We start from the raw sequence: 16,713 nt of genomic DNA, 5'->3' as shown, positions 1-16,713 counted from the left end.
ATCTATTAACTGCCTTTTCTAGCTTTTGTATATATATGTGAGTTGGGAAATGTCTGTTAGGTATTGTGCTATAAGTGAGTGTTACATTGAAAGAATAACTTAAGGTAGTTAAATATAATTACTTATGTCTCCTAAACAGGGATATGATTTTTTTATTTTTCTCTTTTTGGCAGGAAATCATTTTGTGCTACTGTTCATTCACACTTGTTCATCAAGTTCTTTGAGTCCTCAAGGGCAGAATTTACCTCTAAACAGAAAGATGGAAACTAAAGTACATTTATTTTGCCAGGTATTTTTCAAAACAGTTTCTAAAGTTTCCTTCCTTTTCTTTCTTAAAAATTAGTTTACATTACCTCACACCCATAATCAGTAAGCAGATTCATAGCAACATAGTCATATGATCTTGCTTAATAACTGAGGTGACCTTTGAACTCTTTTAGTGGATATATGTTGAACTCTCATCCCAGCAACCCATGTAGTATCAAGAGATCTGTGATGTGTGATGAGAGTATTTTTGGGGAAAGGGACAGGGACAATTTTTCAGGAGACCAAAGGATTTAAACCTATATGAGAGGTTGTAGACAATGTAATTAATATGGCAGTCTAATCAAAAGGTAATTTAAAAGATACCAAGTTTCTCTAGCCCTCTTATCTGTGATTCAGGGGATATTCTTATGTATTGGCCAGTATTGTGTCAATAAAAACAAATCTGGACTTAGTATGGAGAGACTTTTTTCAAAAGGATTATTGTAAGGGAGGAAAGAAACTATAGAAATAGGAGGAGGGGGGGACTATTGCAATAGGGAGAACACTGTGACCATAAGATCTGCAAGCATATCCAAGGTTTAGGGAAAAAGGGTTTTCTTTTCTTTCCTTTTTGTTTTTTTTTAAATTTTACTTTATTATTATTTTTAAATTTTTATTTTATATTGGAGTATAGTTGATTAACAATGTTGTGTTAGTTTCAGGTGTACAGCAAAATGATTAAAAGGGTTTTCTTTTATAGAGAGGAGTAAACAAGGCTAGGAAGAGCTGGGTATGGGGAAATGGGATGTTAGAGTGGCATGATCGGATAAATAGATCAGAGAATATTTTACTGAGAGGCCAGCCTATTTTCTGGAGGGGTTGCATGCTAACTGGCTCAGGCTGAGGGTGGGCCAAAGTTCAGGGGCTTGGAGAAGGAGAGAAGCTTAACCAAAGCCTAGTTAATAAGCATTTTGTCCTGATTAATTGGTGAGGATAAAACAGTTCAGCTAACCATTTATGAGGCAAAGAAAGGAAAATTTGAAGGTGTTTGGCCTTGTCATAGGTAAACAAGAGGTGTATGTGGTAAGTCTTATCTAAATCATTTGAGGAAGGGTGGTTCTTTGCAGTCAGCCATTATCCAGAACACAAAAGAATGAGGGAATTCTTCTTTCACTGTTTTTCAGGAGCACAAGACTCAGGTAGAATTTAACATTGTCAGTTGAGAGTCTTAATCTTTTTTTTTTTTTTTCATATCTGAATATGGACTTTCTAAATTATTTTATTTTATTTTATTTTTTAACATCTTTATTGGAGCATAATTGCTTTACAATGGTGTGTTAGTTTCTGCTTTATAACAAAGTGAATCAGTTATACATATACATATATCCCCATATCTCTTCCCTCTTGCATCTCCCTCCCTCCCACCCTCCCTATCCCACCCCTCTAGGTGGTCACAAAGCACCGAGCTGATCTCCCTGTGCTATGTGGCTGCTTCCCACTAGCTATCTATTTTACATTTGGTAGTGTATATATGTCCATGCCACTCTCTCACTTTGTCCCAACTTACCCTTCCCCCTCCCCGTGTCCTCAAGTCCATTCTCTACATCTGCGTCTTTATTCCTGTCCTGCCCCTAGGTTCTTCAGAACCATTTTTTTTTTTTTTTTTGATTCCATGTATATGTGTTAGCATACTGTATTTATTTTTCTCTTTCTGACTTACTTCACTCTGTATGACAGACTCTAGGTCCATCCACCTCACTACAAATAACTCAATTTCGTTTCTTTTTATGGCTGAGCAATATTCCATGAGAGTCTTAATCTTTAAATTTATTCTTTTAGCGGATCTGGTGCCACCATATGAGACATGTACCTATACTGTAATTCCAAAAAACAATTTCAGGGGCTTCTTGCTAAGTACTGAGACATGTAATATATATGTATATATTAACCTGTTCCATCTTTTTATATGTAATACTTTATTGATTGTACCCTTATAAACTGATTTTGAAGATGAATTCTTAAATATTAAAAAAGTTAACAATATTAATATATCATACCAATTTATTCCCTTAAACTATATAGTTTGTATTTTACAGATGGTTCACCTTTATCCGTAGAGTTTTAGAAATTCTTTTCTTCCTTTTCTGTGTTGTTAAAGTTTCTATTCACTATTTGTTTCTGTTTATCAGGCCTTTGATAACAGGTTTTTGTGCCCCTCTGTCTTTTTAGATCCCCTTCTTCTTCTTTTAATGGTTTCGATTTTGGGTCATTTTTCTTAACCTCTCTGCTAATCCTTTCATCATTTGTAATAAACATCTCATCAGGACAGCAAATCAGATTGCCTTTTAGAAACAAGTTTTTAAAGGTGTGTCTCTGTTGTAAGATAAATGTGTGCAAATTCTAAAAGTCACTGAAATAGTTCTCTTAATTTCTATCTAATGCAGAAATAGAGGTCTCTCTAAACTCCCATGGTAATCTGCATTATAAATTGCCTGTGTAATCTGTTCAGGGATTAAAAACTAATGTACCTTTGATCAACTAGACACAGTCCAAACTGCAAACTGCCGTATTTCAAGAAAGAGAATATTTCCAACTTCATTCCTCTTTTTCTAAACATGTTAATTGCTCTTGGGCTCTAGTTGTTTGTTTGTTTGTTTTTTGGGGGGTTTCTATTTAGAAGGAATATAGCTTTTTTTTTTTAATAGACTTTATTTTTTAAGAGCAGTTTTAGATTCACAGCAAAATTGAGTGGATGTGTTTTAGATTCACAGCAAAATTGAGTGGATAGTACAGGTTACTATATACCCTGTGCCCCACAGCCTCCTCCACTATCAATACCCTTCATCACTGTGGTCCATTTGTTATAACTGATGAACCTGTATTGACACATCATTATCACCCAAAGTCCATAGTTTGTATTAGAGTTGACTCTTGATGTTGTACATTCTATGGGTTTGGACAAATGTGTGATGACATGTAGCCACTATTAAAATGTTATATAGAATAGTTTCACTGCCCTGAAATCCTCTGTGCTCTTCTCAGCCCCCACCCACCACTAGTAACCACTGATCTTTTTATTATTTCAATAGTTTTGCCTTTTCCAGAATGTCGTATAGTTGGAATCATACAGTATGTAGCTTTTACAGAATGGCTGCTTTCACTTAGCAGTATACATTTAAGTTTCCTCCATGTCTTTTCATGGCTTGATAGCTCATTTCTTTTTAGCACTGAATAGTATTCCACGGTCTGAATGTATCACAGTTTATCCCCTGATCTACTGAAGAACATCTTGGTTTTTTACAAGTTTTGGCAATCATGAATAAAGCTATAAACGTCCGTGTTCAGGTTTTTGTGTGGATATACTTTTTCAACTCCTTTGGGTAAACATGGAGAAGTGCAATTGCTGGATTGTATGCTAAGAGTATGTTTAGTTTTGTAAGAGGCTGTGAAATTGTCTTACAAAACAGCTATACCATTTTGCATTCCCACCAGCAATGAATGAGAGTTCCTCTTGCTTCACATTCTTGCCAGCATTTGGTGTTGTCTGTGTTTTGGATTTGGCTATTCTAATAGACGTGTGGTGGTATCTTGATATTTTAATTTGTAATTCCCTAATGACATGATGTTGAACATCTTTTCATGTGCTTGTTTGCCATTCGTATATCTTCTTTGGTGAGGTGTCTGTTAAGATCTTTTGCCCATTTTTTAATTGGGTTGTTCTTTTTCTTATTGTTGAGTTTTAAGAGTTCCTTGTATAGTTTTGAATATACAAAATAAAGATACTTTGCATACAGTCCCTTATCAGATATGTCTTTTGCAAATATTTTCTCCCAGTCTATGAGTTGTCCTCTCATCTGCTTGACAGTGTCTTTCACAAAGCAGAAATTTTTAATTAATGAAGTTAAGTTTAATGATGCCTTGAGAACTAGATTTAATAAGTGTTAGATATATTCATGAATGCTGTGCATTTGTAGCTGCATAATGCACTAAGGAAAGTTGGAGTCATTTAGAATATATACCTAATCCAGACTAATGCATTAACTAACTCTTTTCAACAAAATTCTTTTCGATAGCACCATTTTAGAGAGAATATTGATCTAAAATGAATGATTTGACCCAGTATGTCATATTTAATTTATGTGTGCAAAGAGAACATGGCTGACTGTGGCTTTTGATTGCTCCCCAGGGAGAAGAAAATACTGATTTATCAGATGATGACTATAATTCTTTTGCAACTGATTTGCCATCAAGAAATATTGACAGCAAGAAATACATCAAGTTTTCTAAAACAACAGAGAAGAGAATTTCACCTGAAGTTAGGGGTTTGAGCCCAGAACACACTAAAAAGTAAGTTAAACTGTGAGGTTACTTAATTGAATTATGCTTTTGCCAGTTTAAGAGAACCAAAAATGTAACTCATGTGTTCTCATAATGTACTAAGTATGGTGGATCATGCATATTGGTGGCCATTCTTTTAGGGGCATGGTTTTAATTCCTAGATAACCATTCTCATATTTTTCTCACTTCTCTCACAGCCATGTGGAAGCCTGTAAGTTATCATAGGTTTCCAGTTATAAGAAAGTCATTATCCATATGTCTGTCCTTTTTTTTTTTTGATGAATAATATTGTAATTTATTAAAATGTACAATGTGGTGATTTGATGTATGTATTCATTGAGAAATGATTACCACCATCAAGTTAAGTAACATATTCATCACCCCACATATTTACATCATCATCATCATCATTATTATTCATTTGGTGAGAACACAAGTTCTACTCTCAGCAAATTTCAGTTATACAGTACAGGATTATTAACTATAGTCACCTTGTGGCTTGGCTTTTTTAAAAAAATCATGTGTAAGTGATATCCTATAGTATTTGTCTTTCTCTGTTTGACTTATTTCACTTTGCATAATGCCATCAAGGTCCATCCATGTTGTTCCCTTCTTTCTCATGGCTAAATATATTGTATTCCATTGTATATATTTACCACATCTTCTTTAACTATTCATCTGTTGACAGACACTTATATAGTTTCCAAATCTTGGCTATTTTGAATAATGCTGCAATGAACATGGGAGTGCAGATACCTCTTTGAGATCCTGTTTTCATTTCCTTGGATATATACCCAGAAGTGGATTCCTGGATCATATGGTAGTTCTGTTTTTAATTGTTTTGAGGAACCTCTCCATACTGTTTTCCATGGTGACTGTACCAACTTATATTCCCACCAACAGTGTATAAGGGTTCTCGTTTCTCCACATTCTTGCCAACACTTGTTATCTCCTGTCTTCTTTTTTTTTTTTTTAACATCTTTATTGGAGTATAATTGCTTTACAATGGTGTGTTAGTTTCTGCTTTATAACAAAGTGAATCAGTTATACATATACATATATACCCATATCTCTTCCCTGTTGCATCTCCCTCCCTCCCACCCTCCCTATCCCATCCCTCTAGGTGGTCACAAAGCACCGAGCTGATCTCCCTGTGCTATGTGGCTGTTTCCCACTAGCTATCTATTTTACAGTTGGTAGTGTATATATGTCCATGCCACTCTCTCACTTTGTCCCAGCTTACCCTTCCCCCTCCCCGTGTCCTCAAGTCCATTCTCTAGTAGGTCTGCGTCTTTATTTCCATCTTGCCCCTAGGTTCTTCATGACCATTTTTTTTTTTTTAGATTCCATATATATGTGTTAATATATGGTATTTGTTTTTCTCTTTCTGACTTACTTCGCTCTGTATGACAAACTCTAGGTCCATCCACCTCACTACAAATAACTCAGTTTTGTTTCTTTTTATGGCTGAGTAATATTCCATTGTATATATGTGCCACATCTTCTTTATCCATTCATCTGTTGATGGACACTTAGATTGCTTCCATGTCCTGGCTATTGTAAATAGAGCTGCAATGAACATTGTGGTACATGTTTCTTTTTGAATTATGTTTTTCTCAGGGTATATGCCCAGTAGTGGGATTGCTGGGTCATATGGTAGTTCTATTTTTAGTTTTTTAAGGAACCTCCATACTGTTCTCCATAGTGGCTGTATCAATTTACATTCCCACCAGCAGTGCAAGAGGGTTCCCTTTTCTCCACACCCTCTCCAGAATTTACTGTTTGTAGATTTTTTGATGATGGCCATTCTGACCGGTGTGAGATGATATCTCATTGTAGTTTTGATTTGCATTTTCTAATGATTAATGATGTTGAGCATTCTTTCATGTGTTTGTTGGCAATCTGTATATCTTCTTTGGAGAAATGTCTATTTGGGTCTTCTGCCCATTTTTGGATTGGGTTGTTTGTTTTTTTTGTTACTGAGCTGCATGAGCTGCTTGTAAATTTTGGAGATTAATCCTTTGTCAGTTGCTTCGTTTGCAAATATTTTCTCCCATTCTGAGGGTTGTCTTTTCGTCTTGTTTATGGTTTCCTTTGCTGTGCAAAAGCTTTGAAGTTTCATTAGGTCCCATTTGTTTATTTTTGTTTTTATTTCCATTTCTCTAGGAGGTGGGTCAAAAAGGAGCTTGCTGTGATTTATGTCATAGAGTGCTCTGCCTATGTTTTCACCTGAGAGTTTGATAGTGTCTGGCCTTACATTTAGGTCTTTCATCCATTTTGAGTTTATTTTTGTGTATGGTGTTAGGGAGTGTTCTAATTTCATTCTTTCACATGTAGCTGTCCAGTTTTCCCAGCACCACTTATTGAAGAGGCTGTCTTTTCTCCACTGTATATTCTTGCCCCCTTTATCAAAGATAAGGTGACCATATGTGCGTGGGTTTATCTCTGGGCTTTCTATCCTGTTCCATTGATCTATATTTCTGTTTTTGTGCCAGTACCATACTGTCTTGATGACTGTAGCTTTGTACTGTAGTGTGAAGTCAGGGAGCCTGATTCCTCAAGCTCTGTTTTTCTTTCTCAAGATTGCCTTGGCTCTTCAGGGTCTTTTGTGTTTCCATACAAATTGTGAAATTTTTTGTTCTAGTTCTGTGAAAAATGCCAGTGGTAGTTTCATAGGGATTGCATTGAATCTGTAGATTGCTTTGGGTAGTATAGTCATTTTCACAATATTGATTCTTCCAATCCAAGAACATGGTATATCTCTCCATCTGTTTGTATCATCTTCAATTTCTTTCATCAGTGTCTTATAATTTTCTGCATACAGGTCTTTTGTCTCCTTAGGTAGGTTTATTCCTAGATATTTTATTTTATTTTTTGCAATGGTAAATGGGAATGTTTTCTTAATTTCCCTTTCAGGTTTTTCATCATTAGTGTATAGGAATGCAAGAGATTTCTGTACATTAATTTTGTATCCTGCTACTTTACCAAATTCATTGATTAGCTCTAGTAGTTTTCTGGTAACATCTTTAGGATTCTCTATGTATAGTATCATGTCATCTGCAAACAGTGACAGCTTTACTTCTTCTTTTCTGATTTGGATTCCTTTTATTTCTTTTTCTTCTCTGATTGCTGTGGCTAAAACTTCCAAAACTGTTGAATAATAGTGGTGAGAGTGGGCAACCTTGTCTTGTTCCTGATCTTAGTGGAAATGGTTTCAGTTTTTCACCATTGAGGACGATGTTGGCTGTGGGTTTGTCATATATGGCCTTTATTATGTTGAAGTAAGTTCCCTCTATGCCTACTTTCTGGAAAGTTTTTATCATAAATGTGTGTTGAATTTTGTCAAAAGCTTTTTCTGCATCTATTGAGATGATCATATGTTTTTTCTCCTTCAATTTGTTAATATGGTGTATCGCATTGATTGATTTGCGTATATTGAAGAATCCTTGCATTCCTGGGATAAACCCCACTTGATCATGGTGTATGATCCTTTTAATGTGCTGTTGGATTCTGTTTGCTAGTATTTTCTTGAGGATTTTTGCATCTATGTTCATCAGTGATATTGGCCTGTATTTTTCTTTTTTTGTGACATCTTTGTCTGGTTTTGGTATCAGGGTGATGGTGGCCTCATAGAATGAGTTTGGGAGTGTTCCTCCCTGTGTTATATTTTGGAAGAGTTTGAGAAGGATGGGTGTTAGCTCTTCTCTAAATGTTTGATAGAATTCGCCTTTGAAGCCATCTGGTCCTAGGCTTTTGTTTGTTAGAAGATTTTTTTTTTAAATTATTTATTTATTTATTTATTTATGGCTGTGTTGGGTCTTTGTTTCTGTGCGAGGGCTTCCTCTAGTTGCGGCAAGTGGGGGCCACTCCTCATCGCGGTGCGCGGGCCTCTTTCGCAGCCTCTCTTGTTGCGGAGCACAGGCTCCAGATGTGCAGGCTCAGTAACCGTGGCTCATGGGCCTAATTGCTCCGCGGCATGTGGGATCTTCCCAGACCAGGGCTCAAACCCGTGTCCCCTGCATTGGCGGGCAGACTCTCAACCACTGCGCCACCAAGGAAGCCCCCGTTAGAAGATTTTTAATCACAGTTTCAATTTCAGTGCTTGTGATTGGTCTGTTTCTATTTTCTATTTCTTCCTGGTTCAGTCTTGGAAGGTTGTGCTTTTCTAAGAATTTTTCTATTTCTTACAGGTTGTCCATTTTATTGGCATATAGTTGCTTGTAGTAATCTCTCATGATCCTTTGTATTTCTGCAGTGGCAGTTGTTACTTCTCCTTTTTCATTGCTAAAAGTCATCTCCCTTTTTTTCTTGATGAGTCTGGCTAATGCTTTATCAATTTTGTTTATCTTCTCAGCTTTTAGTTTTATTGACCTTTGCTATCATTTCCTTCATTTCTTTCTGATCTGACCTTTATGATTTTTTTCCTTCTGCTAACTTTGGGGTTTTTTGGTTCTTCTTTCTCTAATTGCTTTAGCTGTAAGGTGAGGTTGTTTATTTGAGATGCTTCTTGTTTCTTAAGGTAGGATTGTATTGCTGTAAACTTCCCTCTTAGAACTGCTTTTGCTGCCTCCCATAGGTTTTGGGTCGTCGTGTTTTCATAGTCATTTGTTTCTAGGTATTTTTTGATTTCCTCTTTGGTTTCTTCAGTGATCTCTTGGTTATTATTAAGTAGTGTATTGTTTAGCCTCCATGTGTTTGTATTTTTTTTACAGATTTTTCCTTTAACTGATATCTAGATTCATAGCTTTGTGGTCGGAAAAGATATTTGATACAATTTCAATTTTCTTAAATTTACCAAGGTTTGATTTGTGACCCAAACTATGATCTATCCTGGAGAATGTTCTGTGAGCACTTGAGAAGAAAGTGTATTCTGTTGTTTTGGATGGAATGTCCTATAAATATCAATTAAGTCCATCTTGTTTAATGTGTCATTTAAAGCTTGTGTTTCCTTATTTATTTTCATTTCGGATGATCTGTCCATTGGTGAAATTGTGGTGTTAAAGTCTTCTACTATTGTTGTGTTACTGTCGATTTCCCCTTTTATGGCGGTTAGCATTTGCCTTATGTATTGAGGTGCTCCTATGTTGCGTACATAAATATTTACAATTGTTATATCTTCTTCTTGGATTGCTCCTTTGATCATTATGTAGTGTCCTTCTTTGTCTCTTGTAATAGTCTTTGTTTTAAAGTCTATTTTGCCTGATATTAGAATTGCTACTCCAGCTTTCTTTTGATTTCCATTTGCATGGAATATCTTTCTCCATCCCCTCACTTTCAGTCTGTATGTGTCCCTAGGTCTGAGGTGGGTCTCTTGTATATATACAGCATATATACGGGTCTTATTTTTGTATCCATTCAGCCAGTCTATGTCTTTTGGTTGGAGCATTTAATCCATTTATATTTAAGGTAATTATCGATATGTATGTTCCTATTACCATTTTCTTAATCGTTTTGGGTTTGTTATTGTAGGTCGTTTCCTTCTCTTGTGTTTGCTGTGTAGAGAAGTTCCTTTAGCATTTGTTGTAAAGCTGGTTTGGTGGTGTTGAATTCTCTTAGCTTTTGCTTGTCTGTAAAGGTTTTAATTTCTCCATCAAATCTCAATGAGATACTTGCTGGGTAGAGTAATCTTGGTTGTAGGTTTTTCCCCTTCATCACTTTAAATATGTCCTGCCACTCCCTTCTGGCTTGCAGAGTTTCTGCTGAAAGATCAGCTGTTAACCTTGTGGGGATTCCCTTGTGTGTTATTTGGTTTTTTTCCCTCGCTGCTTTTAATATTTTTTCTTTGTATTTAATTTTTGATACTTTGATTAATATGTGTCTTGGTGTGTTTCTCCTTGGATTTATCCTGTATGGGGCTCTCTGTGCTTCCTGGACTTGATTATTTCCTTTCCCATATTAGGGAAGTTTTCAACTATAATCTCTTTAAATATTTTCTCAGTCCCTTTCTTTTTCTCTTCGTCTTCTGGGACCCCTATAATTCGAATGTTGGTGTGTTTAATGTTGTCCCAGAGGTCTCTGAGACTGTCCTCAATTCTTTTCATTCTTTTTTCTTTATTCTGCTCTGCAGTAGTTATTTCCACTATTTTATCTTCCAGGTCACTTATCCGTTCTTCTGCCTCAGTTATTCTGCTATTCATCCCTTCTAGAGAATTTTTAATTTCATTTATTGTGTTGTTCATCAGTGTTTGTTTGCTCTTAAGTTCTTCTAGGTTCTTGTTAAACGTTTCTTTTATTTTCTCCATTCTATTTCCAAGATTTTGGATCATCTTTAGTATCATTATTCTGAATTCATTTTCAGGTAGACTGCCTATTTCCTCTTCATTTGTTATGTCTGTTGAGTTTTTACCTTGCTTCTTCATCTGCTGTGTGTTTCTCTGTCTTCTCATTTTGCTTAACTTACTGTGTTTGGGGTCTCCTTTTCACAGGCTGCAGGTTTGTAGTTCCTGTTGTTTTTGGTGTCTGCCCCCAGTGGCTAAGGTTGGTTCAGTGGGTTTTGTAGGTTTGCTGGTGGAGGGGACTAGTGCCTGTGTTCTGGTGGATGAGGCTGGATCTTGTCTTTCTGGTGGGCAGATCCATGTCTGGTGGTGTGTTTTGCAGTGTCTGTGGCCTTATTATGATTTTAGGCAGCCTCTCTGCTAATGGGTGGGGTTGTGTTCCTGTCTTGCCAGTTGTTTGGCATACGGTGTCCAGCCCTGTAGCTTGCTCATCATTGAGTGGAGCTGGGTCTTGGCGTTGAGATGGAGATCTCTGGGAGGTTTTCTCTGTTTGAAAATATGTGGAGCTGGGAGGTCTCTTGTGGACCAATGTCCTGAACTTGGCTCTCCCACCTCAGAGGCACAGCCCTGATGCCTGGCTGGAGCACCAAGAGCCTGTCATCCACATGGCTCAGAATAGAAGGGAGAAAAAAAAAGAAAGAAAGAAGAAAATAAAGTAAAATAAAAAAAATTAAAAAGTTATTAAAATAAAAATAAAAAATAATTATTAAAAAAAAATTTTTTTAAGTAATAAAAAAAAAAGAAAGAAGAGAGCAACCAAACCAAAAAACAAATCCACCAATGACAACAAGTGCTAAAAACTATACTAAAAAAAAAAACAGAAACAAAAAAAAACCAGACAGACAGAACCCTAGGACAAATGGTAAAAGCAAATCTATACACAAAATCACACACAGAAGCATACACATACACACTCACAAAAAGAGAAAAAGGGAAAAAATATATATATATCGTTGCTCCCAAAGTCCACCTCCTCAATTTGGGATGATTCGTTGTCTATTCAGGTATTTCACAGATGCAGGGTACATCAAGTTGATTGTGGAGATTTAATCCGCTGCTCCTGAGGCTGCTGGGAGAAATTTCCCTTTCTCTTCTTTGTTTGCACAGCTCCTGGGTTTAAGCTTTGGATGTGGCCCTGCCTCTGCATGTACGTCGCCTGAGGGCGTCTGTTCTTTGCCCAGACAGGACGGGGTTAAAGGAGCAGCTGATTCGGGGGCTCTGGCTCACTCAGGCCAGGGGGAGGGAGGGGTATGGAATGCAGGGCAATCCTGTGGTGGCAGAGGCCGGCGTGACGTTGCAACAGCCTGAGGTGCGCCATGTGTTCTCCCGGGGAAGTTGTCCCTGGATCACGGGACCCTGGCAGTGGCGAGCTGCACAGGCTCCTGGGAGGGGAGGTGTGGACAGTGACCTGTGCTTGCACACAGGCTTCTTGGTGGCTGCAGCGGCAGTCTTAGCGTCTCATGCCTGTCTCTGGGGTCTGCGCTGATAGCCGTGGCTCGTGCCCGTCTCTGGAGCTCCTTTAAGCAGTGCTCTTAATCCCCTCTCCTCGTGCACCAGGAGACAAAGAGGCAAGAAAAAGTCTCTTGCCTCTTCAGCAGCTCCAGACTTTTTCCCGGACTCCCTCCTGGCTAGCTGTGGTGCACTAGTCCCCTTCAGGCTGTGTTCACGCAGCCAACCCCAGTTCTCTCCCTGGGGTCTGACCTCCGAAGCCCGAGCCTCAGCTCCCAGCCCCCGCCCACCCCGGCGGGTGAGCAGACAAGCCTCTCGGGCTGGTGAGTGCTGGTCAGCACCAGTCCTCTGTGCAGGAATCTCTCCGCTTTGCCCTCCGCACCCCTGTTGCTGCACTCTCCTCCATGGCTCCGAACCTTCCCCGCTCCGCCACCCGCAGTCTCCGCCCGCAAAGGGCCCTCCTAGTGTGTGGAAACCTTTCCTCCTTCACAGCTCCCTCCCACTGGTGCAGGTCCCGTCCCCATTCTTTTGCCTCTGTTTTTTCTTTTTTCTTTTGCCCTACCCAGGTACGTGGGGAGTTTCTTGCCTTTTGGGAGCGTTCAGTAGGTGTTCTGTAGGAGTTGTTCCACATGTAGATGTATTTCTGATGTATTTATGGGGAGGAAGGTGATCTCCACGTCTTACTCTTCAGCCATCTGGAAGCTCCCTCTCTCCTGTCTTCCTGATGATAGCAGTTCTAACAGGTGTGAGATGGTATCTCACAGTGATTTTGATTTGCATTTCCCTGATCATGAGTGATGTTGAGCACCTTTTCATGTACTTGTTGGCCATTGGTATGTCTCCTTTGGAGAAATGTCTATTCAGGTCCTTTACCCATTTTTAATTGGGTTATTTCTTTATTTGCTGTTGGGTTGTATGAGTTGCTTGTGTATTTTGAACATTAACTCATCAGACATAAGGTTTGCAAATATTTTGTCTTATTCCCTAGGTTAGCTTTTCATTTTGCTGATAGTTTTCTTTGCTGAGGAGAAACTTTTTGGTTTGATATAGTCCCACTTGTTTATTTTTGTTTCTTTTGCCTTTGCTTTTGGTGTCAATTAAAAAAATCATTGCTAAGACTGATGTCAAAGACATTTGTTTTCTTCTAGGAGTTCTTTGGTTTCTTTATGAAGATTGTTTCAGCTCTTTGAGGTCTTTTGTGGTTCCATACAAACTTTAGGATTGTTTGTTTTATTTTTGTGAAAAATGCCATTGGAATTTGGATGGGGATTGCATCGAATCCAGAGTTCACTTTAGGTAGTATGGACATTTTAAGAATATTAATACTTCCAAACCGTGAACACAGAATATCTTGCCATTTATTTGTGTCTTCTTCAATATCTTTCATCAATGTTTTATAGTTTTCAGTGTACATATCTTTCACCTCCTTGGCTAAATTTATTCCTGAGTATTTTATTCCTTTTGATGATATTGTAAATGGGGCTGTTTTCTTAATTTCTCTTTCTGATAGTTCATTGTTAGTGAATAAAAATGCAACTGATTTTTGTATATTGATTTTGTATTCTGCAACTACTGAATTTGTTTATTAGTTATAACAGTTTTTTTGGTGGAGTCTTTAAGGTTTTCTGTATATAAGATCATGCCATCTGGAAACAGACAATTTAACTTTCTTTTCTGATTTGAATGTCTTTTTTTTTTCTTGCCTAATTGCTCTGGCTAGGACTTCCAGTAATATGCTGAATAAAAGTAGTGAGAGTGGGCACTCTTGTCTTGTTTCTGATCTTAGAGCAAAAGCTTTCAACTTTTCATTAGTACGATGTTAGCTCTGGGCTTGTCATATATGGCCTTTATTATGTTGAGGTACATTCCTTCTATACCCACTTTGTTGAGAGTTTTTATCATGAGTAAATGCTGAATTTTGTCAAATTCCTTTTCTGCGTCCATTGAAATGATCATATAATTGTTATTCTTCACTTTATTAATTGAAATTTAATTATTTACTTATTTAATTATTTAATTCATTTAATTATTGTGTTAAGTAAAACCTAAGTTCTCCTCCTGTTTATCTCCTTTACTCTCACACTACTACCACACTCATACTTCTGACACCAGATGTGTGGGTTTTCCCCACACCAAGCAATTCTGTGACACCAGCTACAATTTAACTCAGTTCTGACACTATCTACCTGGAGATAGTGCCAGATCCTACAGGTTAAGGGCTCATACCCATGAGACTGTCCCCCCCACTTCATCTTCCAATCTCAAGTGGTCAGTCCTCAGGTTACTTCTGTCTGACTTGGCTACAAATCAGAGGTTCCTATGACCCCTACTGAGGTTCAATTAATTTCTAGAATGGCTCACAGAGCTCAGGAAAACACTTACTTACAGTTACCAGTTTATTAAAAAACATGATAGAAGATATAGATGAACAGCTAGATGAAGAGATACATTGAGAGAGGTCTGTGAGGGTCTCAGGTGCAGGAGCTTCTGTCCTTATGGAGTTGGGGTGCATCACCCTCCCAGTATATGGACATGTTCAAACAACCTAGAAGCTCTCCAGAGAGGGCAGAGGGGCTGGAAATGGAGTTAATAATTGATCATGCCTACATAAGGAAGCCTCTATAAAAAAATCCCAATATTGTGGGGTTCAGAGATCTTTCAGGTTGGTGAACACATCCACATACCAGAAGGGTAATGCACCCTAACTCCATGGGGACATAATTTCCTGCACCTAGGATCCTCCGAGACCTCACCTTATATATCTCTTCATCTGGCTGTTCATCTGTATCATTTTTCACATCCTTTAATAAACTGGTAAGCATAAGTAACTATTCTGAGTTCTGGAGTCACTCTAGCAAAATAATCAAACCCAAGTAGGGGCTTGTGGGAACCTCTGATTTATAGCCAATTGGTAAGAAGCACAGGTGACAAACTGGGCTTGCAGTTGACATCTGAGGTGGGGTGGGGCAGTCTTGCGGAACTGAGCCTTTACCCTGTGGAATCTGAAAGTATCTCCAGGTAGATAGTGTCAGAATTGAGTTAAATTGTAGGATACCCAGCTGGTGTTGCAGAGAGTTGCTGGTGTCAGATGTGAGTGTGGTTGTGTGAGAGTAAAGGAGAAACAGGAGGAAGACTGGGTTTTTCCCTACATAGTTGTGTATCACATTTATTGATTTGCCTGTGTTCAGCCATCCTTGCATCCTGGGAATAAATCCCACTTGATCGTGGTATATGATCCTTTTAATGTACAGCTGAATTTGGTTTGCTGATATTTCATTGAGAGTTTTTGCATCTGTGTTCACCAGGAATATTAGCCTGATATTCTCTTCTTGTAGTGTCCTTGTCTGGCTTTGTTATGGGTAATGCTGTCCTTGTAAAAATGAGTTTGGAAGTGTCCCCTTTTCTTCAGTTTTTGGAAAGAGTTTGAGAAGGATTGGCATTAATTCTTCTTTAAATCTTTAGTAGAATGTGCCAGTGAAGCTATCTGATTCTGGACTTTGTTGAAAGGTTTTTTGATTACTGATTCAGTCTCCTTACTAATAATTGGTCTGTTCAGATTTTGTACTTCTTCATGATTCAGTCTTGGTAGGCTATATGTTTTTAGGAATTTATCCGTTTCTTCTAGGTTATCTAATTTGTTGGTATATAATTGTTCATAGTAGTTTCTTATGATCGTTAGTATTTGTCTGTTATCAGTTGTAATGTCTCCTCTTTCATTTCTAATTTTACTTATTTGAGGTATCTCTCAACACCCCCCACCCCATTTTGTTTTTGATGTCACAGTTTACATCTTTTTATATTGTATATCCATTAACAAATTGTTGTTGTTATAGTTATTAATACTTCTGTCTTTTAACCTTTATACTAGAGTTCTGTGTGATTTACCTACCACCATTATAATATTAGAGTATTCTGAATTTAACTATATATTTACCTTTACCAGTAAGGTGTATATTTTAATATGTTTTCATCTTACTAATTAGCATACTTTCATATTAGCTTGAAGAATTCCCTTTAACATTTCTTATAAGGTCAGTCTAGTGGTGATGAACTCCTTCAGCTTTTGTTTGTCTAGAAAACTCTTTATCTCTCCTTCAATTCTGAACACAACTTTGCGGGGTAGAGTATTCTTGGCTCTTGGTTTTTTTCCTTTCAGCACTTTGAATGTATCACCCCACTCCCTCCTGGCCTGCAAGGTTTCTGCTGACAAATCTACTGAGAGTCATGTGGGGGTTCCCACTATTCCTTTGAGTTATATGACAAAAGGCAGGGCAATTATTTCTAGGCCACCACAATAAAGCTTGTTACCTAGGAAGAAATGGGAGGTAGTAGGAATGTTTCTTTAAAATAGTTAACACCTGGGGAGACACAATGCACCAAAGGAATAGAATACAAAACAAATGTT

General features: G+C 37.8%; 1 protein-coding gene across 1 annotated transcript in view; it reads left to right on the top strand.

The window, feature by feature from the left end:
- Positions 1 to 259: 259 nt before the first annotated feature.
- EFCAB13 (EF-hand calcium binding domain 13) overlaps positions 260 to 16,713 on the top strand; it is a 123,674-nt gene continuing 107,220 nt past the window's right edge. Inside the window, 2 exon segments of the mRNA XM_036836707.1 lie at positions 260 to 289; positions 4,433 to 4,593. Coding sequence (XP_036692602.1) covers positions 260 to 289; positions 4,433 to 4,593 — 191 coding nt within the window.

Source organism: Balaenoptera musculus, chromosome 20, assembly GCF_009873245.2.
Source record: "Balaenoptera musculus isolate JJ_BM4_2016_0621 chromosome 20, mBalMus1.pri.v3, whole genome shotgun sequence".
Taxonomy (NCBI): Eukaryota; Metazoa; Chordata; class Mammalia; order Artiodactyla; family Balaenopteridae; genus Balaenoptera; species Balaenoptera musculus.
This window is presented reverse-complemented; position numbering and strand designations above follow the sequence as displayed.